The 25,403-nt window shown below is 40.3% G+C and overlaps 2 gene segments (V, D, J or C); both read left to right on the top strand.

Annotated features, from left to right (window-relative positions):
* The window catches only part of LOC149461522 (Ig mu chain C region membrane-bound form-like), a 385,848-nt gene that overhangs the window by 223,699 nt on the left and 136,746 nt on the right, over positions 1–25,403 (top strand).
* LOC149461524 (Ig gamma chain C region-like) overlaps positions 19,374–25,403 on the top strand; it is a 36,330-nt gene continuing 30,300 nt past the window's right edge. Inside the window, 1 exon segment of the C gene segment in view lies at positions 19,374–19,551. Within this exon segment, the coding sequence occupies positions 19,374–19,551 (178 nt within the window).

The raw sequence follows: 25,403 nt of genomic DNA, 5'->3' as shown, positions 1-25,403 counted from the left end.
CTGTCACCATGAGGGGTGGGGGGTGTTAGTGTAAAGCTCCCTTGGGTGGGGTGGGGGGGATTTAGCAGGGGTGTTGTTGGTCACTGTCAGGCTCTCTCCACGGGGGGGGGGGGGGGGGGCTCTGGTGTTGGTCGGTGTGAGGCTCTATCTCTGCTGAGGGAGGGTGGGGGGCATCCAATTTTGCCTAGGGCAGCACAAAACCTAAATACACCACTGGGTAAATCAATACCAAAATGTTGTTGCTGACAGGATCTCAAGCTAAGAAAGTGAGCTATTTGCTTAAGACAACTGTATATGTGAAACATACAGTCAAACAAGCTGAAAAATAGATTTTGGGTTACAATCACTTTAATATCCCTGCATACCTCACAATTCCACTATAATATCTGCTTTTGATTGTCAAGTGTTTATCCCTGTTATGTGTAAAAATGTTGTGTGTTTGTCTGCTTTTACCCTCTTGTAAAAGCTAAATGCAGGCAGGAAATGCATAAAAGAGAACAAAACACCCAGTGTTCCAAGCTCCTAATTATTTCACCTTTAGCTAAATTGGCCTGGCTAGCACGTGTCTGGGCCTCATATTGCCAATCCCGTATTATACATATTTGAACAAAGCAGTAAAAACACTTGATTTTGCTAATAATTGCTGCAGTATTAGGCTGTCAGCCAAAAGTAATTATGTAACAGGAAGCTGATCATAATTCTGTCATATGACTGTCTCGCTGAATATATGATTATTGTGCTACAAAGATAATAGAAATCCTTGATCAATAAGTGTGCTCTTTGCTGCTTTAGGAAAACTGGATCACTGGCAGATTTACTGACATTCTTAAAAACCTACAAAACGTTAGGAGATCAAGAAAAAAATTTAAAAACAAAAGATGATCTTAAGGCACATTCAGCCACAGTGAAATGTATACAACGTTCACTTAGAGTACACTAAAGGCATCTTTTTAAATTAGTTTTGGATACAATGAATTTGTCAGGTTTTTATTGCTGTCTGTCCCCTAGTTTTGGAGACTCACTCTCTCTATCTGTCCAGTTTACTGTTATCACTAAAAGTGAAGGTGAAAGAAAATTTAAAATTTTGGGTAGGCACTAGAAGAGGATTAGAGGGGAATGGAGACACTAGTTCTAGTGACAACCAAGGATTCCCTCACTTTGGAGGGATCGTCTGTGCCTTCCTGATTTGGCTATGGGACAGGATGTGATGGGAAATCTCGCCAATTGAATACAGAAGGTAAAAAAAACCTTGCAGGGGTAACCCTCCCTTACTCTATCCACTATTTTAAAAAGTTTTCTTTAGTTCTATGTGAAGTCTTTAGTTGTGTGGTGGTCTTGTGACTTTGACAATTCCATTGCCAGCAGCAGTTCAGAAAAACACCAGCATGTGTTTTAGCTCCCCAACTGTATATAATAAGGTTCACATGGGGACCCATGTGAACCTTCAGTAAATTTTTTACTAAGATAGAGCCAGCCTGAACTTTTTACCCACACATATCTGTAGGGCAGCATGTAATATCCCATTTCCTTTCTACCAAAAGTAACATTGTTCCTGGTAATTTTACACAACCTTGTTCCTAATTTGGTTACATAATAAGTTGTTTCTGACCCACCCACATAATACTGTAATGCCCATAGAGTCCAGAGAGCATACTAATATTTGGATATCCTGTGGATAATATCACCTCTTGGAATGCTTTAATTCACCCTTGACATTGTCTTTCAAGGTCTCTCAACCACTTTACTTTTCCTACTTCTTTGCTTTTTCCAAGCTCCAGATTTACCTGGTGACCCCTTATGACTCCTTCTGCTGCCATTTTGGAAGAGGCCTGGTGACCCCATCTGACATGGTAGCTCTGAAACATAAAGGTGTTGCCAAATGCTTGACTGCTACCAGGTATTTTTTATGGGTAGCATTAGAAACGTTTAATTTTAATTGGCAGTTCTATTTTCAATAAATATACATTATTTTTGTTAGCAATAGCAACTGAAAAGCACATGGGGGGGGGGAATAACAAGAAGAACATGCTTGCAACCTCTCTTCTAAACATAAATATTGGAGCAGTTGCTGCAGTTAGCAACAGTGGTTCAAGCCCCTATGTTAATTAGGAGCAATCAGTTCTCCATTCTGGCTCTAGAGTGCCATGCTCTGATCTCTCTGACCGCCCTGCTCTAAACAGAAGGGAGGACGATTATTAATCCTGCAGGCTCTGCTAATGTAGCTGTGTGCTGACAAATCACATTATGTACAGTAAGGTCAGATCTGGCAGGGATCTGAGGCAATTTTTATTTAGCAAACAGCTGCATTCCCACTGTTAATTAGGTTCAGACCCTGTGCCAGTTTCTAACTCACTCTGAAACAGGTCTATCTCCTTAGTTAATGTTCGTAGTTATTGTTGTACATGCCACTTCCAACAGTATCCTGAAGCATTATAATGGCACAGAAAGCTTGCACCAAACTCTGATATTGGGTTAGTACTTTTTTTTATCCGAACTGAGACTAGTAGAGTAATTCTATCATGTAATGATTTTTTTGATTATTTTAAGTATCATCAGTTTAACCTTATCAAATGCCAATTTTATAATATAACAGGAGAAAAGACAATACAGAATTTTTCTACACATTTTTTGTCATCATTTTAAAAATACAAACTAATGAGGTAGTTGTGAAAAGCTTCAATACTGCTTTATATGCCGATTGATAGTATTATTAAGTATCAGACGTTTATAGGTCAGTACTCTGTATAGCTCATGAGTTACTATTTGTTTACAATTAATTTTAATCATGGCACTCACTTGCAATGAACAGTTTTTTTAGTGTGTGGTATAAATGATTTTTGCATGCAATTCAAAAAAATATTAATTATGTGAAAACAGAAATCAATTTGACTGCCTGCACAAGAATGCATGAAACACTTGTGCCAATGCGGATAAGCATGGTCCTGTATGGCCATACAGTATTATACGCCCTGTGTGAATGAGGCCTAGAAATTGTCACTCACTAATAGGAGTTATTGTTAACAGCTGAGCTTTAAAGAAATAGAGCATGTTAATTATAACAGTTATAACACATGTATAGCCCTTACTGCATTACTGAAAATTAACGTGACCTGGCACAAGACAGGATGCTAGGCTAAAGCTAAACACAGGGGAGTTGATTTACTAAAGGCAAAGCTGTTCACTTTGCAAGGAAAGTTGTACTTTGCAAGGGAATTTTTCCCAAAGCTTAGTGAATGAGGTCAAGCTCTGCTGACTTCCCTTATTTAATCATATGCAAGCCAAAATGCTGTTTTTTATTTTCCTTGCACGTGATCAGGTATTTTTTGCAAGGTTAAGTTTCACCACTTTCTCTAAGCTCTGGGCAAACTCCCTTGCTGAGTGCAACTTCCCATTGCAAAGTGCCTATTTGCCTTTAGTAAATTAACCCCAGGGTCTCAACTTCTTTCCAAGTTAAGATTAACCCACTTCCCCTTCTGCTATCAGCTGCCAATTGCCAGAACGTCAGTGAGCACATTTTGGCAATTGACAAATATTCAACAGGGGTACATCTTAGGGGCAGGAGTGAATTTTAGGGGCACACAGGAATCGATCTAAAGACTAAATCACGTACTTTCTGACACCACAAGGTGCCTTCACTTCATCTCTGTTGTTACCTAAAATAGTTTTTTTGTGCCAGATCTTTATGAAACATTTTAGCCAATGATATATAAGTAAGTAATTGATAAAGCATATTACAAACATTCTTTTTTTGGCTTAATCGTGCTATAGTTCACTATTGGCTTAAAAATATATATAAGAACCTATTACCCTAAAAATACATGTACAATAAAAACAATAATGATGTAAGTATTCTAAATAAAAGAATGCTTACATCATGACAAATTAATCTACTCCAAAAAACAGATCTCTCAAACAGTCTCCCGGAATCACAAGGAATGAAAGACAAGATATATATATATATATATATATATATATATATATATACACACAATATATATAAATAATATATATAAATATATACAGTTAGGTCCATATATATTTGGACACAGGAACAATTTTAGGTTTTTTTCAGGTATTTACCAAAACATATTCAAACCATGGTTATATACTGGATAAATGGATATGGGCTGAAAGTGCACTCTCTCAGGTTTAATTTAAGGGTATGTACATCCAAATTGGAGAAAAGGTTTAGAAATTATAGCTCTTAAGAGTAACCATACTCCCTTTTTCAAGGATCCAAAAGTAATTGGACAATTGAATCAAAAGCTGTTTCATGTCCAGGTGTGGGCTTCTTCATTATTTCTTCATCAATTAAGCAGCTAAAAGGTCTGGAGTTGATTCTAAGTGTGGTATTTGCATTTGGAATCTATTGCTGTGAACCTACATCATGCGTTTAAAGGAGCTGTCAATGCAAGTGAAACAGGCCATTGTAAGGCTTCAAAAAAAAAACAATTCCATCAGAGAGATAGCAGCAACATTAGGAGTGGCCAAATCAACAGTTTGGTACATTTTGAGGAAAGAAGAATGCGCTGGTGAGCTCAGCAACATTAAAAGCAATGGACATCCACAGAAGACAACAGTGGTGGATGATCGCAGGATCCTCTCTATGGTAAAGAAAAATCCATTCACAACATCCAGACAAGTGAAGGACACTCTCCAGGAGGTGGTCATATCATTGTCAAAGTCTAAAATCAAGATAAGACTTCATGAGAGCAAATACAGAGGGTTCACCATAAGGTGCAAACCATTCATAAGCCTGAAGAATAGAAAAGCCAGTTAGTCTTTGCCAAAAAACATCTAAAAAAAAGCCAGATCTGTTCTGGAAAAGCATTCTTGGACGGATGAAACTAAGATTAATCTGTATCAGAATGACGGGAAGAAAAAAGTGTGGAGAAGGCTTGGAACAGCTCATGATCCAAAGCAGACAATGTCATCTGTAAAACTTGGCGGAGGCAGTGTGATGGCATGAGCATGCATGGCTTCCAGTGGCACTGGATCATTGGTGTTTATTGATGATGTGACAGAAGACAGAAGCAGCCAGACAAATTCTGCAGTGTTTAGAGATATACTGTTAGCCCAGATTCAGTCAAATGCAGCAAAGTTGACTGGGTGGTGTTTCACAGTACAGATGGACAATGATCCAAAACACACTGCAAAAGCAACTCAGGAGCTTTTGAAGGAAAAGAAGTGGAATATTCGGCAATGGCCGAGTCAGTCACCTGATCTCAACCCAGTTGAGCATGCATTTCACTTGCTGAAGGCAAAACTAAAGGCAGAAAGACCCACAAACAAAGAACAACTGAAGACATCTGCACTTAGAGCCTGGCAAAGCATCAGAAAGGAGGAAACCCAGTCTTTGGTCCTTGCGTTCCACACTTCAGGCAGTCATTGCCAGTAAAGGATTCTCAACAAATTATTAAAAATGAACATTTTATTTATGATTAGATTCATTTGTCCAATTACATTTGAGCCCCTGAAAATGGAGGGACTGTGTATAAAAATGGTTGCAGTTCCTAAAATTTGTACTTGATATTTATGTTCAACCCCTTGAATTAAAGCTGAAAGTCTCCACTTCAAATTCATTCATTTGGATTGTTTCGTTTTAATTTATGCTGGTGGCATACAGAGCCAAAAGTATGAAAATTGTGCCTGGGTCCAAATATATATGGACCTAACTGTATATATATATATACGGAGAGAGAGAGAGTGTCTAGCCAGTGCCTTTCCCTTTAACAATTATAAGAAATAATAACCTGTTTCTCCCAATCTCTACCACTTTAGTGTACTTCATCTGGGAGAACATCAGTGAGGATGACGAAGATAGCCTATGGTCAACAGCTGCTACATTCATCACCCTCTTTCTGCTAAGTTTCCTCTACAGTGCAACTATCACAATTGTAAAGGTAAGAGAACCTTCACCTGCATGGCTTGACATAACAGGATGGCAATTAATAATTTTTTTTAAAAATGGTAATGTATTACTGCTTGCTAATAATCTGTAAGGTGTGTTTTTTAACTATGATAATGGCAGAAGATGTGTTTGCTATAGGTGTCTTTTTTTCTAATGGAATAGCTATATAGTAGTGTAAAGTTCAGGGTTATAACACCTTGGGATCACATGCAAAGCCACTTGTCTTACACATAAAAGTCTTTATTTTTCTTTAAAGCTAATGAAAAATAGTTTCCAGCAGAAAAACAAAACTGACTTTGTGTCATATACAGCATTTACCCTAAAGCAGGGGCGGACTGACCATTCAAGCACTCGGGCCCAAGGTCAGTAGGGGGCCCCATGAGATGCCCCTGGTACCTTTTTCATAGGCTTTTTTGAGTTTGGGCGAGGACACAGGGGCCCCATGATCCCCAATTGCCCGGGGGCCCCATGAGTTGTCAGTCCGCCCCTGCCCTAAAGTTAGCAAAGTCCAGCTTTCAGTGGTTGGCAGCATCCAGCAGGCATGCAGTACTCAGACAGGGTTCCTTTGCCAAACCCCTTCATCTCCTACAACTCCGACCACAGAGCTTTCTGTCATATGTGCTGCTTCCTTATGGCTGCTTAATCCCGTCGGGACCAGAGTCCCTGCAATCAGGGGCAGAGGTTCTTTCCCACCCAAATACCATTTCTTCAAAACTCCTCCATATATGAACCTCCAAAATTCTGGGTCTCAAATAAGCAATTGCTAATGCAGAGAGGACTGTGAGTCAGACCTCTTCTTATGCTTAAGTGTCCCAGAATCCCCCACCCAGCATCGATGAGACCCCTGAGTACACCAAACATTTCCCTTAAAGAGACCACAACCCAAATATAGGTGACACATAGCACCAGTTCAGGACCCATCCTTGGCATCCTGTACAGTAGTTGTAAAAAAAAAATGTGCAGCAGGAATCTTTGTCAACCCAAAAAAGTTTGCCTTCATTATGTTTATCTGCACTGATCATTGCATAATCATTACAGTAAGGATCTATCATTTCACATTTACTACAGTGCTTAAATAGAACCAAACTATCACAAAAGGATACTAATGCTAGCCATAGACAAATCAAAATTTGTCTGGTTCAGCAGGGAGTGTCCAAATTTCAGTCCATGTGTGGGCACCCCTGTTTATCAGAAGTAAATCATTTGATTGTCTTCTGTCAAATAAACAAGTTTTCTTGATCAGTGGCTGCAGCCAGTCAGCTGCAGCTACTGTCAGAATACAATGTCCCGGCATTGGAAGATTCCTCCATTCCACCTCATTTGTGTGGATGGAGGAAGCAGATTTTTAATTTTTTTTTAATAATGAGGTGATCACTAAAATGAGTTTGGACTAGAATCTAAACACACCTGAGCTCATCCCTAGTACAAAGGAAAAGGAGGCAGAGAAAGTATCTAGGAAAATAAATGCATGTAGATGCAATTTACTGCTATGATTTAAATGAAAGCAAAACATATAAAAAAAAAACAACATTAAAGGAACGTGTGCAGTACTATACTTGGTTTAAGTGTCTGAGTTTAGAAACACTTTATAGAGCCTCTGTCAAACTGCCCATTCAGCGTAAAGTGACTAAGTATCTTGCTAGACCACCCCCAGACAACTAATACATTCTGTACATTTTCAGCACTGCCCTTCCAGTCCATTGGCGGCATTATAAATACCTCGTGTTTCTAACCTCCTTCAGGATTCAGTGCTCAGGCCTGAGTGGCCAATCACTAGGCCAAAACACAGTCCCGTGAGGAGGAGAATGACAACATCAACCCTGTGTAAGCTCCAACACCCTCTGGCATGGAGCCTACATAAAATATTACTTCTACTGTAGCTGAGGGAAAAATTTGGTGATGGGAAAGTGCCAGGATGGAGAATATAAATGGGTAGGGGGTGGACTTGTCACTTTTTCCTAAATGAACAAAGAGACTCTTTGAACAAGAAATTCTGGAAGTACCAATGACAATGGTTTGTGAGGGTAAGTGTAAGATATAAATTATTCATAGCTCTGCAGTGTACATCCACTGGCTGCACACTGTCACAAGTTAGCCTGCAGTTTCATTTGTGTTCTTTCCTTCTTGCTACAGTCCTGTTCCTGATCCCTTCTCATGTTTGTCTGTGCTCATCTATGGGTGTCGTCTGCTGACCTCTGGGTTTTATTTCCTTCCTTTCCATCACTTCCTGTCCCTCCTCCTTGTTTGCCTGTCTATATAAGACGTGCTCAGACTAGGCCACTTTGCCTGAGCAACTTCCTAGTTGCTGGCGCTCCTGTGTGTTTCTGTTGTCTTGAATCCTATATTGACTACCCGTGTACCGACCCTGGCTTCGTTCTCTGACCTTGCTTGTTATCCGCCTGTCCTGACCTCGGCTTGCCTATCGGATTCCGTTTGTCTTCAACCGTGATACCCTGCTCCCGCGAGCGGTCTCCTCCACCTCAGCTGGGTGTACCTGATCCCAGCTTGCTGCAAGTCCATCCCCACCATCAGGGGCCCTGGTGAACAAGCAGGCTGGGGCTTAGACTCCGCACCCTGGGTAACCCCAAGTTGAGGATCCATAAGAGCTCACTACCACCGGTGTTGATACACACTATTTACTCTTGCTCTCTGTTTTGGTCTTTTGGGCAATTCCTAAGATTGCAAAGGCAGCAATTCAATAGACGCAAAGCAATGACCTGACTGAGCCAAGTGAGTAGCCAACGGAGCATCCAGAACCACTACTTTATAGAATAGACACAGTCCTAAATATATAGCCAGGGATTTTTTTTTACCACAAGAGCAAAAAATCCTGAAAGTGTTAATTGTGATTTGGATAAATGACATCAAATTTTGAGACATCACCCTTTATTTTTTAATATTTTTTAAATAAGAATTTACAAAATTCCGGTATGACGTGTCACTTTCTATTCTCACCTTCTATTGAGAAGTATTAATTAACCTCTATTAAAGTACAAAATAGAGCTGATTCCAGGTATTCCTGATAAAGGCTGTCACCTTATGAGTAATTCATCTTGAACTATCTTTGACATATTATTGTTGGGCTCTGCATAGCTGACTTTAATGCCATTGCCCTGGTTTACATGGCAACTGTTTTGTATGCCAAGGAAACAAAAAACTTAAATAAACACCTTTAAAAAAAGTCAAAAAGAAAAAGCTGCTGTTTCGGCCCCTCTGAAGACTTTTGTCAAAGCTTTAGTGACTAAAACATTGCATTGATTTCTGTCACCTTAACTGAAGTTAATAAAAATCACTACAATTGATCTTGTGAGTTCTGTTAACACATACTACACTGAACAAATTATCAGTGCTACTCAATGGTTACTTTAGCACCCCATTTTTCAGTGGTCAGATATTGTGGAGTTTAACTGTGATATTTGAAATGTAAATTCTACTATTTGAAACAGGTAAATTAAAATAAATTAGCAATGTATGTACTATTATTATCATGAGAAAAGATGATCTCACTAGTGCTAATATTTGCTTATGGGTAGGCAGGTGAAGAATTACTAATTACTAAATTGACATTTTGCTTAGCTGAAACATAGATTTAATACTTAGGGTAAGGAGCCTAAAGGTCATGGTAAAAAAAACTACACATCCAAAATGGATGAAACATTTTGTAGCCTTTGATTTCAGACATCTGCAAAAGAATTATAGGTTACCTTAGCTCTCGTTCTGCTTGTTGAGGACTTGTATGCTGCTGGGGCATGAAGCTGTTGCATTGTACATCTTGTGTATGACATGCCCTTCATGCAGGTTGGAAGCAAGAAACCTGACATTGTGAGATGGGTACTGTCATTTTTCAAAAGACATGGAGTGTATTGCTGATCTACCTGCAGGCTACAGACACCGCCAGTTTGTACCATGTCCCTGGTATTAGTGAGGATATAACTTACTGTTGTTGTTTTTTTTTTCTATAGGTTAAATGGTTCATTTCTCGCATTCTTCAGCTTGAAAAGGTTGATGAACATTTTGTTACGGTACTGGATTCAGTTACTCCATGAAGATGTTGATTTATCAAGGGAACCATAGCCAATGAAGTGTGTTAAATGCATACAGATTTTAAGTGGAGCTGTATATTAATAAATCTGAAATACTGTATTGTGTATTTATATGAGCAAAGCTTGTGTTACCACTACATGCCATGTATAAGAAATATACAAGATGTATATATTTTTGCACTAAATCCATAAAGATATATCACTGATTTATAAAAAGCAAACTCATATTACTAGTTTTCATCTATACATCATCACTTCCCAAAAGGGAGTTAGTATGTAAATTGATTGACTAGAAATGCATACTAAGGGGAGAGTGGCTTGGGCTCTCATGTAAACAACCGTGTCTTACGGAGCTCATCTGATAATCCTGCCTACTGACCCTGCCTCCACAATATTTGATAACAGCAAGTACCTGTTCCTGCTGCCTATTGACCACAGACTTATTCTGGAGGTTTCAGATACCCCCTACTCTCTCCCTGGCCTACCATAATGAAGGAACAGAAAGGAACTGGCTGAGTGCTTGGCCTTTGATGGCTCTGATCTTTTCTCGCAGCACTCAAACAATGACAAAAGCAATGATTAAGTAGTACTGCTGGAGAAATATGCATGCACGTCTGCCACATAACTACCCACACAGTACCAGGCAACCTCCCAGACAGGTGGATGTACATATGGGTACTCAGGTTTATCACAGAGGAGCCCACTTTGAACCCTAGGAGACAGATTTGCTTGAGACCCCAAACTCACACTTCATGAGGTACTTTTAGCACTGCTTTAAGCACATATCACCAGGAAAAGTTGGTCTCCCCGTTGAGACATATAGGAAATTCAGGGGTTTCTACTTTTTGAGTTGCTACGGATGCTCCCTCAATTTATGGACAAGGCTATTGTGATAGCCCTTTGTAAGGCAGGAAAGGACCCTAATATACCACACTCCTACACACTCCTGATTGGGTAAAGTGATCTCTAAACTCATTCATATCTAATAGATCCACCAGTAAGAACATTAGAGAAGTATTTCAAAAAGTGCAGATGTCTCCAAACATTACTGGGAGCAGGACTGTCCTATATCTTGATGCTGCCAATGTTTTTGACATTGTCATTTGGATCTTTGAGAGGGGATCTTGGACAAATTTGACCAGGGGCTTATTTTTAAAAAAAATGGTACAACTATTATGTGCAACCTGAAGGTTGCAGGCCCATATTAATGGTTAACTTTCTGAATTCTTCCAATTAGGGCAGGGCATGAGGTAGAGGGGCCACCTCTTGACCCTGCTCTTGTAATTATTATTATTATTATACAGTATTTATAAAGCGCCAATAGTTCGCTCAGCGCTGTACATTACAGAGGGGGACAGAACATGTGACAGAACAATACCAATACAATGCAAAACATGAGGGGATTGAGGGCCCTGCTCTTTCGAGCTTACAATCTAAGAGGGAGGGGATGGTGGCACAGGAGGAGATAGCTGTGGGGGATGGAGTGGTAGGAAGAGTGGAGGAGGTCGGCAAGTTAGCAGGGGGTGGGGTAGGCTTCCCTGAAGAGATGGGTTTTCAGGGTGCGCCTAAAGGAGAGGAGAGTAGGTGATAATCTGATGGGTTGGGGCAGGGAGTTCCAGAGGATGGGTGACCTCTGTTATCACTTTGGAATTATGCTCAATTAATCAAATAAATTAAGAAGGAAAAACTGTCTTCATAATCATTAAATGATCTGATGTGCCAATAAAGGAAATACAATTCATTCATGTAGATGTAGCAGAGTGCCCATTTACTCACTATGCGCAGAAGCAGGTCTAGTCCTCTTTACCTCCTTTTCCAACAACTCCTTGGATTCCTAGACACACTCAGGGAAGATATGTCTTTCAGCTTCCCTCCCTCAGCAGCTCAGAGAGGGCACACCTGATGAGGAAGTGGCAGCTAGACACAAGATATGTCCTCCACTTTTAGAAATAGCATGTACAGGTAGGTAGCCAGACTAGTTTCTAATAGCATGCATATCTTCAGAAGATTCTTCTACTGTGGGGACCACCTCTCCAATTGCTACTATAGTACTGCCCCCCCCCCATGTTCTCATACCTGGGAGTAGCCCTCCAGGTACTCACCTGTGTTACCAAAGTTCTCTCTCACCTTCATTGAGATGGGCACTGTTTATGAGGATAATCACAAATAGTTGTTTGTTTTCTGAAGTGGTTTAATGAAATAGTGATTCTCAGCTAGGTTATCTGTTGCTATAGAATGCTAAAGAAACTATGCTATGCAGCCACATGTTGCCCTGATTGATTCACAGAGACATTGAAGTGAGTCCATGTTTGTGCAGCTTACATAGACAGATTCTGCAACGTATGCCTCTTTTTGCCATTCTGACCCTGTTTTGAATTATTGGTTCAAACTTTGCACCTGTTTAGGAACTGCAAGTTACAGTTACTCTCGTGTCATTTGGCTGATTACTAATCCTGCTACATAGACATTAGTGTAGCTTAGGCAGTAAGATCTTTCTGTGATGTAATTTGACCTGTGGCATCCTTGTTACAAGGCATTGTGTCGATCGCGAGTCAGACCCCTGACCTTCTCACCAAACTCGTGACCGAAGGACTAGCCAATCTGAAACCGCGATGTCACGTGCGTAACAATGCCACGCCCAGCTGCACCCTGCACAAAGATTTTCCAGCTAATGGACCACAAATCGATGTACCGGCAGCCTGAATGCGATTGTTACTGGGTCAGGTTAATTACGCAATTAACCCTTCACACTGCCACCACCTCCTTTCTGTACAGAGAAAGAGGAAACTCGGCAATATCAGCAATACACTATGGTGGTTGAGATTATCATCTGTATAGCACTGTCACCGCAGACAGGTTATACAGAGGGTTAAACAAACACAGTAGCGCTCTTTTAGAGGCAGGAATTCGTAAGTTGCATTAACGAGCTATAGAAACAGTTCAACACTTTCAGAAAGAAAGATTTATTACTAAAAGGTCAAAAGGGTGCAATAAAAATATTTACAGAAAAAAGATGTAGCCAATAGATATATAAATATACAGAGAACAACAGCACAGCAAAGAGGTAACAGAAAGGAGGTTAAAGGGTTAAAGTACTTGCCAATCAGCCTTGGGTTAAGCAGATCAAGTTTCAGGGCTCCCAAGTTGGTTCTGATGTTAAACGGGAGAATTCTTCAACTTGCACTCTTAGGCCTGACAGCTTATTTTGTAGTCCCCCAGCAGGGGGTGTCTCTGAAGCCAAGGACCAATGCCTCATTTGGGGAGGGATTGTCTGGGCGGAGACCCAAACTAGAACCAAAATCTCTCATATCTCATATTTTGGCTCATAACTTTTCCTAGGCACAAGTATCATTCCACCCGCGGGTAGATTAATATGCAGACGCATCTGAGGAACGGTTACATATGAAATATGAAATACATACTTGAAGAGTTCAAGAGATGTAATTTTCTGCTATCCTAGGTATTCCAGTCAGGGAGTGTGACCTATCAAACGATTTGTCTGATCGTGGGCAATCTGAAGATAGGCCTGGTTTTTATGTAAGTCTCTCATATTCCAAGATATGAGACATAGGGGAAAAATGGATTTTAAAAGTGTTATCTAGTTCCTTACTCCTCTGGAATGTCTTTGAGCTCAGGGTAAGGCTTGGGTTATCTTTTTACGAGGTGCTCAGCTTCCCAGCCAGTCTGGCACCCAGCTCAGAGATGGTTTATAGTTCGGAGCTCCCTGCTGTGCCCTGGCCGACCTGTGACACTTTCAACACACACACACCAACCAAATGTCACTGTGACTCTCAGAGAGGGAGGGGGAGAATGAGGGGAGATATGTTTGTACAAGATGGATGATCCTTTGCCAAGATGGAGGTTGGAGCCAAAATGGTTGAACCGCGTCCATCTCTGTGGGCATGATTGCTGCAGGCATCACAAGCAATTCACAGTCCAATGACTTAAAAATCCTTTTAAGCACTAACATTACAGAGGTGTGCAGTGCACAGGGGCGGACTGACCATTTGGAAACTCGGTCAGTAGGGTGCCCCATGAGATGCCCCTGGTACCTTTTTTATAGGCTTTTTTGAGTTTGGGCAAGGACACAGGGGCCCCATGATCCCCTATTGCCCGGAGGCCCGTCAGTTGTCAGTCCGCCACTGACAGTGCACTCTTTCTTTTGCTTTATTGTCACAAGGGATGAGCTGAACTGCCTTGAGTATGGTTTGAGCAGGGTTTAGCGAACTTCAGAGAAGTATGGATGCCATGCTCAAACCACAATGAAATCAATGAGAGCTGAATGTGTCTAAATTAAAAATGCCCCTTTTCTGGTCAAATAAGAAAGGTGTTGTCACAAAATGGAATAGGAGGTAGGCATTGCTATAGAGAGCATGTACCAATGCAAAAATATGCAACACAAAAAAAACATTGTACTGGAAGATTGGTGAGCCCAAGAACCCATCTGAATGTAATAAAACTAAAAAACACTAGCAACGGCAACCACTATATAAGAGAGAAAGTCCGGCCAACTCACCTAAGTATTAGGTGGTGTCCTCGGGGGCCTAGTGAAGTTATAATACAAAAAAAGTGGGAGAAAATTCCACAAAAAAAGAGGTCCCAAGTAAAGAGGCCAACTGCAGTTGCGGAGTACAAAGGTAATTTTACTGATGAATTTACATAAAGTATATAAGTTTGGCCAGAAGCAGTGATCCACAGTTCATCTGCAAATTTATAATACTTTTGGTTATCAGTAGTCTTATAAGTGCTCTGGAGGTTGGCTTATGGGAGTGGTGTGTTAGTTTGTTGGCCCTTCCCTCTTCCCCCTCCCGTTGGGAGGCAGGTTCTATATTTAAGAGAAGTTGGAGTTTAGACCAGTTTTGTAATGAAGAAGTGGGTATATCCCCAAAACACAGATAGCTGTATGATATTCATTTGGACTTAATGAGTTCCATTGTGTTAAAGACCTTTTCGGTTCTTGGGCTTTATCCATGGCTGTTTTAACAATTTCTCTTTATTCCTTAATAAAATGCTTTTTATAATACATTTGATCTTTGCGCCCTTCTATTTCATTTTGTTTGTGCAGTTGCAAAATTCCCCCATCTCAAGAAGCATTGGCCTAGCAGTAGAGTCCAGGCGGAATATTGACAGTCACCACCCATAATAGTCGGTTTGGTTTCTCGAGTATCCTCTAGCTCTATGGTGTCAAAATACTGCCTTGACATGTGACTTGTCTCTAAATAACCCAATTACCTTTAAATTCTGTGTCTCACAAAAAAATTAGGGGCAAAATGTTTCAGCCTTCTCCTAATATGGACCATACAAAAAAAAGCATGATAGTCAAGTCTAAAAGCAGATGGAGGTATAAAGTGATCAGTCCTGCTAATAAGACATCTTTCTACTTCTCCCCCCTCTTTCCCTCCTACTCTCTCTCTACTCCTCCCCCCTTTCCCTTTTCACCTCTTCCTCCTCCTCTTCATCCACCGCTACCTTTTCCTCCCTCTACTCCTCCCTTACTTCTTTTCCTCCTTTCCTAACTGCTATAATGGCATGATGATAAGCTCTGGGGGGCTTAGGTTTATTTTACCACACCAGTTGCACAACATGCAAAAGAAAGTAAAGTGTCTGACAAAGCCTTCTGTTCTTACTCCCAGGAGCAGAGCACCCACTTGCCTTCTTAATGTATGTGTTGCAGGAGCAACATAAATGTCTCCAAATCATCCCAATGCCAGACATTTTAAAACCCTATAAAACCCAAAAGCAAACATTTATTATATGTCAGCTTACCAATTCAGAAATGTAAGGGCTGCTTTCATTTTCTTTTTAGGCTTTTTTCTTTCATGGAGTCACTCCATTAAGTGAGTTTATGGCCTTTGCTAAACCACAATTTAAGAAAGCCAGTGCCATTAATTTGCCAACAAGGACATCCCCCAGCCACCATTATTTTGCCCAGAAAGCCGTTCCTGACCTCCATCTTCACGTGAAATGCAAAGAGTTAGAGAAGGAATACAGAGAGGAGGAGGTTTGCATTCTAGCAGTGAGAAGGAGGAATGGGGGCAGGCTTCAGGCTAAAATATATTTACAGTGCCTTGAAAAAGTATTCATACCCCTTGAAATTTTTTCACATTTTGTCATGTTACCACCAAAAAAATAAATGTATTTTATGTGATAGACCAACACAGAGCGGCACGTAATTGTGAAGTGGAAGGAACATGAAATGATAAATGCTTCCTACTCTGCATGTGATCACTGATTGGCCAATCAGTGATCACATGATTGGGACCTCTCACAGAGGTCCCCTCCAACGATCAGTGTTCCACTGTGTCCAGAGCCACCCGACCCTGCACTGCCACCGTCCGGCCGTTTATATACATGGGCCAGACAGGAAGTGGTTAAAGTAACGCAGTGCCATAACGCAAAAATGGCCTGGTCAGAAAGGTGGGGGTGTAAATCCTCTGGAGGGCAAGTGGTTAATGATTGTTACAGAGTAATGCATACTATTTTCTAATGTAAAATATGATATATGTATATATAAAAATATATATATATATATATATATATATGACATTTATATCTCTGTTATATGACAAATAATTTTTACTGTCTAGTTAAAATTTTCTTGTAATGACTGCTTATAATTATATAGCTCAATTTTTGAATCGTGGTACAACTATATACTCTAGGTACCATTATGATCAGAATCATTAGTGCTTAGCAGCCCAGCCATGTCACTAAATGCATGGAATTTGCATATTCTGCCTATTTGGGTTTCCTATTCCATTTCATAGAGATGCTGGTAGTTGTTTTAGCCCCTGTCTAAATTGTCCTTAGTATATAAATGTGAGTTAGGGACTTTAGATTGTAAGCTCCTTGAAGGAAGGGCATGATGTGAATGTGCAATATATATCTAAAACTCTGTAAATTGACAGTGCTATATAAGTACCTATGTGTGTGTGTGGGTGAGGATTCGCTCTTCCACCTGTCTTTCCTGGCCTGCAGGACTGTATGTTCAGGTAAGGTCAAGTTTGTGATTTTGGGGGGGAACCCACACTTATTTAATTTTTTTGGCCATGGGATTCCTCTTCAAGTCCATGATGTTTATATCTCTGTTATGTTATACAGGATTTATATAGCACCAACAGTTTTCGTAGCGCTTTACAAAATTATATGACAATTATATGAAATTCATAATCACGTATATACACGTGATTTTGCACACCCGTGCCGCCGTGTAGCAGTAGATCTGCTATATGGTGGTGAATAAGCGATTAAAAAATGCATTTGTTTGCAAAACAACACACATAAAGAAATGTCTCCCGTTATTTTGTAAAGCACTGAGCAAACTGTTGGCGCTATATAAATCCTGAATAATAATAATAATAATAATAAATGTTTTTAAAGATTTTTTTACAAATAAATATCTGAAAAGTGTGGCGTTCATTTGTATTCAGCCCCCTTTACTCTGATACCCCTAACTAAAATCTAGTGGAACCAATTTCCTTCAAAAGTCACCTAATTAGTAAATAGAGTGTGTAATTTAATCTCAGTATAAATACAGCTGTTCTGTGAAGCCCTCAGAGGTTTGTTAGAGAACATTAGTGAACAAACAGCATAATAAATGCCAAAGAACACACCAGACAGGTCAGGAGTAAAGTTGTGGAGAAGTTTAAAGCAGGGTTAAGTTATAAAAAAATTCCACGCTTTGAACATCTTACATCCAAAAATAGAAAGAGTATGGCATAACTGCAAATCTACCAAGTCCTGTTTGCTGTTTGTGAGAAGCCATGTGGGGGACACAGCAAACATGTGGAAGAAGGTGCTCTGGTCAGAGGAGACCAAAATTTAACTTTTTGGCCTAAAAGCAAAACACTATGTGAAGAGGAAAACTAACACTTCACATCACCCTGAACACACCGTCCCCACCGTGAAATATGGTGGTGGCAACATCATCTTGTGGAGATGCTTTTCTTCAGCAGGGACTGGGAGGCTGGTCAGAGTTGATGGGAAGATGGATGGAGCCAAATACAGGGCAATCTTAGAATAAAACCTGTTAAGAGTCTGCAAAAAACTTGAGACTGTATCATAGGCTCACCTTACAGCTTACAGTTCACCTCAACATACAGCCAAAGCTACAATGGAATGGTTTAGATCAAAGCATATTCATGTGTTAGAATGGCCCAGTCAAAGTCCAGACAAATCCAACTGAGAATCTGTGGCAAGACTTGAAAATTGCTGTTCACAGACGCTCTCGATCTAATCCGACGGAGCTTGATCAATTTTGCAAAGAAGAATGGGCACAAATTTCACTCTCTAGATGTGCAAAGCTGGTAGAGACATCCCCAAAAAGACTTGCAGCTGTAATTGTAGTGAAAGATGGTTCTACAAAGTATTGACTCAAGGCTGAATATTTTAGAAAACCATTTTCCATTTTCCTTCCACTTCACAATTATGCTCCACTTTTTGTTAGTCTATTACATAAAATCCCAATAAAATACATTTACGTTTTTGGTTGTAACATGACAAAATGTGGAAAAATTCAAAAGGGTATGAATACCTTTTCAAGGCACTCTATTTCATTAAAATTAGGCTACTGAAGACATGGCTGCAGAAGGAAAACCTATGACCCTAGGCTGTCTGTCCTTGCAAACTGCAGGGGGAGGGGAAAGAATGCAACAACTGGAGGGGGAAATTGTACATCACAAGGGAAGGACAGACAGCAGCAAAAAAGTTAAGCATAGGGTCCTACAGCCATAGGCTTGCTCTTTCTCTTTCTACAGCTCTGCTTGCTCTTTCTCAAATCTTCCTTCAACAGTCAAACATATGACATAGGCAGTCTGGAGGTTGACATTGGGAGGCATAAACTGGAGGATGTGTTATATTTGTGGCAGGTTGCAGAGGAATTTGAAAATGTGTAGTCTGTATCTGAAGAGTTGGGCATAACTGATATAATACGCTGGGTAAAGGAAGAAAATAGAACTGTTCTCTTGGTACAGAAACAGAAAGGCCCCTGAATCAAATCAGGCAAAGAACTGCTGCAGAAAGTCTATCACAAACATTTTGATGTGAAAATATTCACTGCAACTGTTCCCATATTCTCTCATACTTCTCCCTAATCTCTGCGCTGGTCACAAGAACATATTCCCAGCCCCGATACATAGTTTCTGCACCACTCAGGGGAACATATTCCCTGCTCTGATACATAGTTTCTGCACCACTCACAGGAACATATTCCCAACCTCAATACATTTTTTTATAAATTTGATTATTTATATATTCACATTGTTTTACTTTTTTTAAAAATGTTAATTGTTTTTCCTTATAAGGTCATCCCTGCCATGGTCAAGCAAACACAGGTAGGGACTGCAATGCAAACTGGGTACTAACTTGAGAAGAAGGAAGTCCTAGGCCTCATCAGTTCTTTGTCCATATACAAAACCGATATGGGTTCCTTGCAAGATAAGGCTGCCAGCTCAGACACTAAGCCACTTGGAATATTACGTTCTAGGTGTAAACAGAGAGAGGAGGTCTTTAACAGGTTTAAAAGGCAATTTTTGAAGAGCATACAGAGTCAGATTCAGAAAAGGAAGATAACAGGGGGAGCTATCTGGGAGAATCCCTGTAAATCAAGGAGTAAAAGGCCAATGGTCTCTGAAACCAGATAGAAAGCGCAGAAACATAACCTGTGATACTAGCTTGCACAACCACCCCCTTTTTTCCAGTTAATGGACTGGGCATTTCCCACACTAACATTTTCTCACCAGCACTATAAATATATATATTTTTGTTATGGATTTACAATTTTGATCATTTTCGTTTTTCCCTTTTCCTTTCTTTGTTATTTTTAAATTTTCCTGCACTTTTCAAGCAAACACAAGCAGGCATGGCAAGTCTGTAACAAAACCACTTAAAAGTGATCTATGGACTGCTGGGTGTCAAGGATGTACCCCTGCCTAGAGATTGCCCAATATGCTTTTTAGGTGCTAACCTGTTTTGCTGCAAGTGTCATGTCAGAGAAGGCCTTTAACACAGCAGGGTGGGAGTTGTGAATGAGAAACTAATTTTAAATAAAATTAATCAGACCTGGATTATAGAGAACAACCAAACACCCACTGCAGATGTTACCTATATAGCACTACCCCCTTAGGAGTTTCTCTGGACCCCTCTCTGAAAGTCCTAACCCTGCTGGTACTACAGTACACTCTTAACCAGGATAAAGCACAACCAAAAAGTGGACTCACACACGGAATGGAGTAACTTGGTAAGAGGTTTATAGCAAGCTTCAAAGTAGCTTGGTTACACAACATAAACAGAATTGTCATGTGCAGAGTCAGTTATTACTTCTGTCAGCTTTAAACAAGAAAAAAAAAGACAACCCGTATCACCAGGCCCGGACGGGCCATAGGGCACACTGGGCATTTGCCCGGTGGGTTGGGGCAGCCTAGATAGGAGGCAGAGCCGGGCGGCACATTTCTCGGTTCCTCTATGTGCCGCCAAGCTGCCCTTTCTATCCATCTTCTGCATGCGGTGGTCTCCTGTATGCTCCCCCCATGGCTGCCCCCCCTCATCTCCTGCAGCACTGCTGCTGGGTTCCCCCCTCCCTGCAGCTGCTGTGGGAATCTGTCAGCATATTCTGTCCCCAGTGCTGACAGTTCCCCACCCACCCAGTTCCCCACAGACAGGAGAGAAGAGAGAAAGCTGCCCTTCCTCTTTCCACCCTCGCATCCTGTGTCTGCCCCGCCCACACTCTCCAGCAGCCTTGTGTCTTCTTTCTCAGCTTTCTTTTTCTTTCATTCTCTTTTTCTTTCATTATCTTTTTCTTTCTTTCTTTCTTTCTTTCTTTCTCTTTCTTTCTTTCTTTCTTTCTTTCCCTCTTTCCTTCTTTCCCTCCTTCTTTCCCTTTTCCTTTGCCTCCTGCTTTCTTTCTTTCCCTCCTTCCTTCTTTCTTTCCCTCCTTCCTTCTTTCCCTGCTTCCATCTTTCCCTCTTTCTTTCCCTCCTTCTTTCTGTCCTTCTTTCTTCCCTTCCTTTCTTCTTTCCCTCCCTCTTTCTTTCCATCCTTATGTCCCTCTTTCTTTCCCTCTTTCCTTCTTTTCCTCATTCCTTCTTTCCCTCCTTCTTTCCCTTTTCTATCCCTCCTTCATTCTTTCCCTCTTTCCTTATTTCACTCTTTCTTTCCCTTTTTCTTTCCCTCATCTTTTCTTTCTTTCTTTCTTTCTTTCTTTCTTTCTTTCTTTCTTTCTTTCTTTCTTTCTTTCTTTCTCTTTCCCTCCATTCTTTCTTTCTTTCCCTCCTTCCTTCTTTCCTTTTTTCCCTCCTTTCTTCTTTCCCTCTTTCATTCTTTACCTTCTTTCTTCTTTCCCTCTTTCATTCTTTCCCTCCTTCCTTCTTTCCCTCTTTCCCACATTCCTTCTTTCCCTCCTTCCTTCTTTCTCTCTTTCCCTCTTTCTTTACTTCCTTCTTTTCCTCTTTCTTTCTTTCTTTCTTTCTTTCTTTCTTTCTTTCTTTCCCTCCTTCCTTCTTCTTTCTTTCCCTCTTTATTTCCCTCATGTCTCCTTCCTTCTTTCCCTCCTTCTTTCTTTCCATCCTTTCTTCTTTCCCTCTTTCTTTCCCTCCTTCTTTCCGTCCTTCTGTCTTCCCATCTTTTCTTCTTTCCCTCCCTCTTTCTTTCCCTCCTTATGTCTCTCTTTCTTTCCCTCTTTCCTTCTTTTCCTCATTCCTTCTTTCCCTCCTTCTTTCTCTTTTCTTTCCCCCCTTCGTTCTTTCCCTCTTTCCTTAATATTAAAAATTTAGCCAATAAGATGTATAATAAACAGCTTCTATCAATAAGATCGCAGGCTATCTTGCTCACCCTCATAAATGTGAGTTATCAGTGCATACAAATGAAGAAAATATAGATGCCACGCTCTATCAAGACCTATTACCTGTATATAGTATAAAAACTGTATTTACATTAAATCTCTAATAGCTGCATGATCTCTTATGTGTAACCATACATGATTGTAATGCCAATCAATACCCAAACATGTGTTAATAGTGAATAAATGAATTAGGAAAATATATATCAAAATTGGTGATATAAAAGTAAAAAAAAAATTAAAAAATAAATAATAAAAGTCTGTACAAAATTATTCAAATTTGTGTCCTTGATGATTAAATAAATAATCCAATTAATAAATTGAAAAATATGAAAAATGAATAAAAGGTGAGATTCAATAAATATTGTGCAAAAACACAAAACAAACTTGGTGCAGAGTTCAGCAAGGAAGAAATATCTGTGTGCTCTCCTTCCAATCAGCCTGAGGTGATGCAGGTGAAGGTTGCAGATAGAGGGCTACTATGTAAGCCTGGATGGTCATATGGATCTCTCCCTCCTCAGATTTTTCCTTGATCCAGCCCTTTAGACATTCATCATACAGATCATGTAAATAGAGAAAAGTGCATAGTGCTTTATCGTTGCTAAAAATAAACACTTTAATTTGTGCTCAATATGCCCTTACATTGATTAAAAACAATCTACACTTTGTATCATAGACGCTTAAAGAGGTGAAGACCAGCCTCTCGGGTGTGCTCGCATACACTACCAGTGCTCGCCGTGTACGGATGCTTGGTGACGTCACTACCCCTCCCCAACGCGTATCTCCACAGGGATTTGTGGCTTCGTCCGGGGGATGTAGTACCTCTTTCCTTATTTCCCTCTTTCTTTCCCTTTTTCTTTCCCTCATCCTTTCTTTCTTTCCCTCCTTCCTTCTTTCCTTTTTTCCCTCCTTTCTTCTTTCCCTCTTTCATTCTTTCCCTCTTTCACTCAATGCTTCTTTCCCTCCTTCCTTCTTTCTCTCTTTCCTTCTTTCCTTAATTCCTTCTTTCCCTCTTTCTTTCCCTCCTTCCTTCTTTCCTTTTTTCCCTTCTTCCTTCTTTCCGCCTTTCTTTTCTTTCCCTCCTTCCTTCTTTCCCTCTTTCCTTCATTCATTCTTTCCCTCCTTCCTTCTTTCTCTCTTTCCTTCTTTCCCTCCTTCCTTCTTTTCCTCTTTCTTTCCCTCCTTCCTACTTTCCCTCTTTCCCTCCTTCCTTCTTTCCTTCTTCTTTCTTTCCCTCCTTCCTTCTTTCTCTCTTTCCTTTTTTCCCTCCTTCCTTCTTTCTCTCTTTCCTTCTTTCCCTCCTTTCTTCTTTCCCTCTTTCCTTCTTTCCCTCCTTCCTTCTTTTCCTCTTTCTTTCTTTCCCTCCTTCCTTCTTTCTTTCTTTCTTTCTTTCCTTCTTCCCCTCCTTCCTTCTTCTCCTCTTTCTTTCCCTCCTTCCTTCTTTCCCTCCTAATTTCTTTATCTCCTTCTTTCTTTCCCTCTTTCCTTCTTTCCCTCCTTAATTCTTTCACTCTTTCTTTTCCTCCTTCTTTCTTTCCTTCTTTCTCTCCTTTCTTCTTTCCTTCCCTCCTTCCATCTTTCTCTTTTTTTCCCTTTTTCTTTCTCTCCTTCTTTCCTTATCTCCTTCCTTCTTTCCCTCTTTCTTTCCCTCCTTCTTACTTTCCCCCTTTCCTTCCTTCCTTCTTTCCCTCTTATCTTCTTTCCCTTCTTCTTTCTTTCCCTCCTTTCTTCTTTCCCTCCTTCCTTCTTTCCCTCTTTCTTTCCCTCATTCCTTCTTTCCCTCTTTCCTTCTATCTTTCCCTCCTTCCTTCTTCCCTTCTTTCCCTCCTTCCTTCTTTCCCTCCTTCCTTCTTTCCCTCCTTCCTTCTTTTGCTCCTTCCTTCTTTACCTCCTTCCATTTTTCCCTCCTTCCTTTTTTCCCTCCTACTATCGAGGCTCTTGAAATTTTAGAATATAGTAACTTGGTGCTGTGCTAATAATTAATACTTTGGAATAAAATAAGCAGAAAAATATCACAAAAAGAGCATATAAATCTCAAAATGAATATAGAATAGAATACACATGAAAACCGTGGTTATATATTATTTTCATGTGTATTCTGATCTATATTCATTTTGAGATTTATATGCTATTTTTGTGATATTTTTTCTGCTTATTTTATTCCAAAGGATTAATTATTAGTGCAGCACCAAGTTACTATATTTCAATAACGTCCATTGTGGTATGTGGTAGGGTGTTAGCGGTTATATTTAGAGGCTGACATTCTGAGCGTGGGAGGATTGTATAAATATATCTTGAAATTTTAGAGTTAGGTCCACAGTATATAGAGGACCCTTGACGTGGGACTGTAGCTTACGCATGTATTTGCAGATGTGTACAAACAAAACCCTCTGTTTTTAATGCAAACAGTTAGACAGGGCCAAATTGGTTGTATTGCAGGCTGGCTAGTGAGTGTTGCTGGGAAATCCTTTGTTTGTTTGCAATGTGCATTGCCCTTCCATGTGTACCTTACTACTAAGACTGGTTATAGGTTGGGACAATTGCTATTATTCGTTTATTTGGCTAATTTGGATGCAGGGATGCACTGGATGCCTTTGCTGTCATTTTGGTATAATTGGGTATCACGTGCGTCCCTGTACCTTTAAGGAGGGAAGGGCTCCTCCAGGTACACATGCCCTTAACCTATCCATTGACATATGTGCTCCTACTATGGAGGCTCTTGAAATTTTAGAGTTAGTTCCACAGCATACAGAGGACCTTTAACGCGGGATTGTGGCTTACGTATGTATTTGCAAATGTGTGCAAATAAAACCCTCTGTTTTTAATGCAAACTGTTAAACAGGGTCAAATTGGTTGCCTTGAAGGCTGGCTAGTAAGTCTTGCTGAGAAATCTTTTGTTTATTTGTGATGTGAATTGCCCTTCCATGTGCACCTTACTTCTAAGGTTGGTTATAGGTTGGGACGGTTGCCATTTTTCCTGGAGTTTTCGGAAACTAACCCAATATTTTCAGTCTGAGGGGGCTTTACAGTCCCCAGTGAGCATTGAGAACTATCAAATAGGTAGACTAGCTTACTTCAGACCCTCAGGACCTGTTAACAGGGAGGTAGCCTGAAAAAAGAAAAGTGCTCTTTTCCCCCAAACAACCAATGTTCTTTTAAATGCAGTGAAGAGTCTTCTGCACACGTGATTGGGCCCAGTTGGTGCACAATGAGAGGAAGTGTGAATAATGGTTATCTGAGGAACAATGCAATAAAGAAAGGAAAGAGCAGCACTTCCTCTGGAAGCAGCAATTGACTTTAATGTAATTAATGCCCCTTTAAAGCATTAATCACCGGTAGATCTAAAGCAAAAAACGGTTAGACTGGCAGAAGTGATTGTTGACACAGAGCAACTCCTCTCTGCAAGACTATTGGCACAATAGGAAAAGAGTAGATTGATGATGGTGGTAACACAGAGGTGGTTCAGGCTGCAGAATGACTGTCCTGCTATCAGCTCTGATGATAAGGCTGTGTTGAGTGTGGTCATGCAATCACAGCTGGAGGAAGTAGGCTCCAACTTATAATAATTATATGTAATATCCGCAACTGTGGCAGGAAAATAGCAAAGATGGAGCAA

This window comes from Staurois parvus, unplaced genomic scaffold (assembly GCF_062004578.1).
Source record: "Staurois parvus isolate SC_StPar_1 unplaced genomic scaffold, SC_StPar_1.0 ptg000199l, whole genome shotgun sequence".
Classification (NCBI taxonomy): domain Eukaryota; kingdom Metazoa; phylum Chordata; class Amphibia; order Anura; family Ranidae; genus Staurois; species Staurois parvus.
This window is presented reverse-complemented; position numbering and strand designations above follow the sequence as displayed.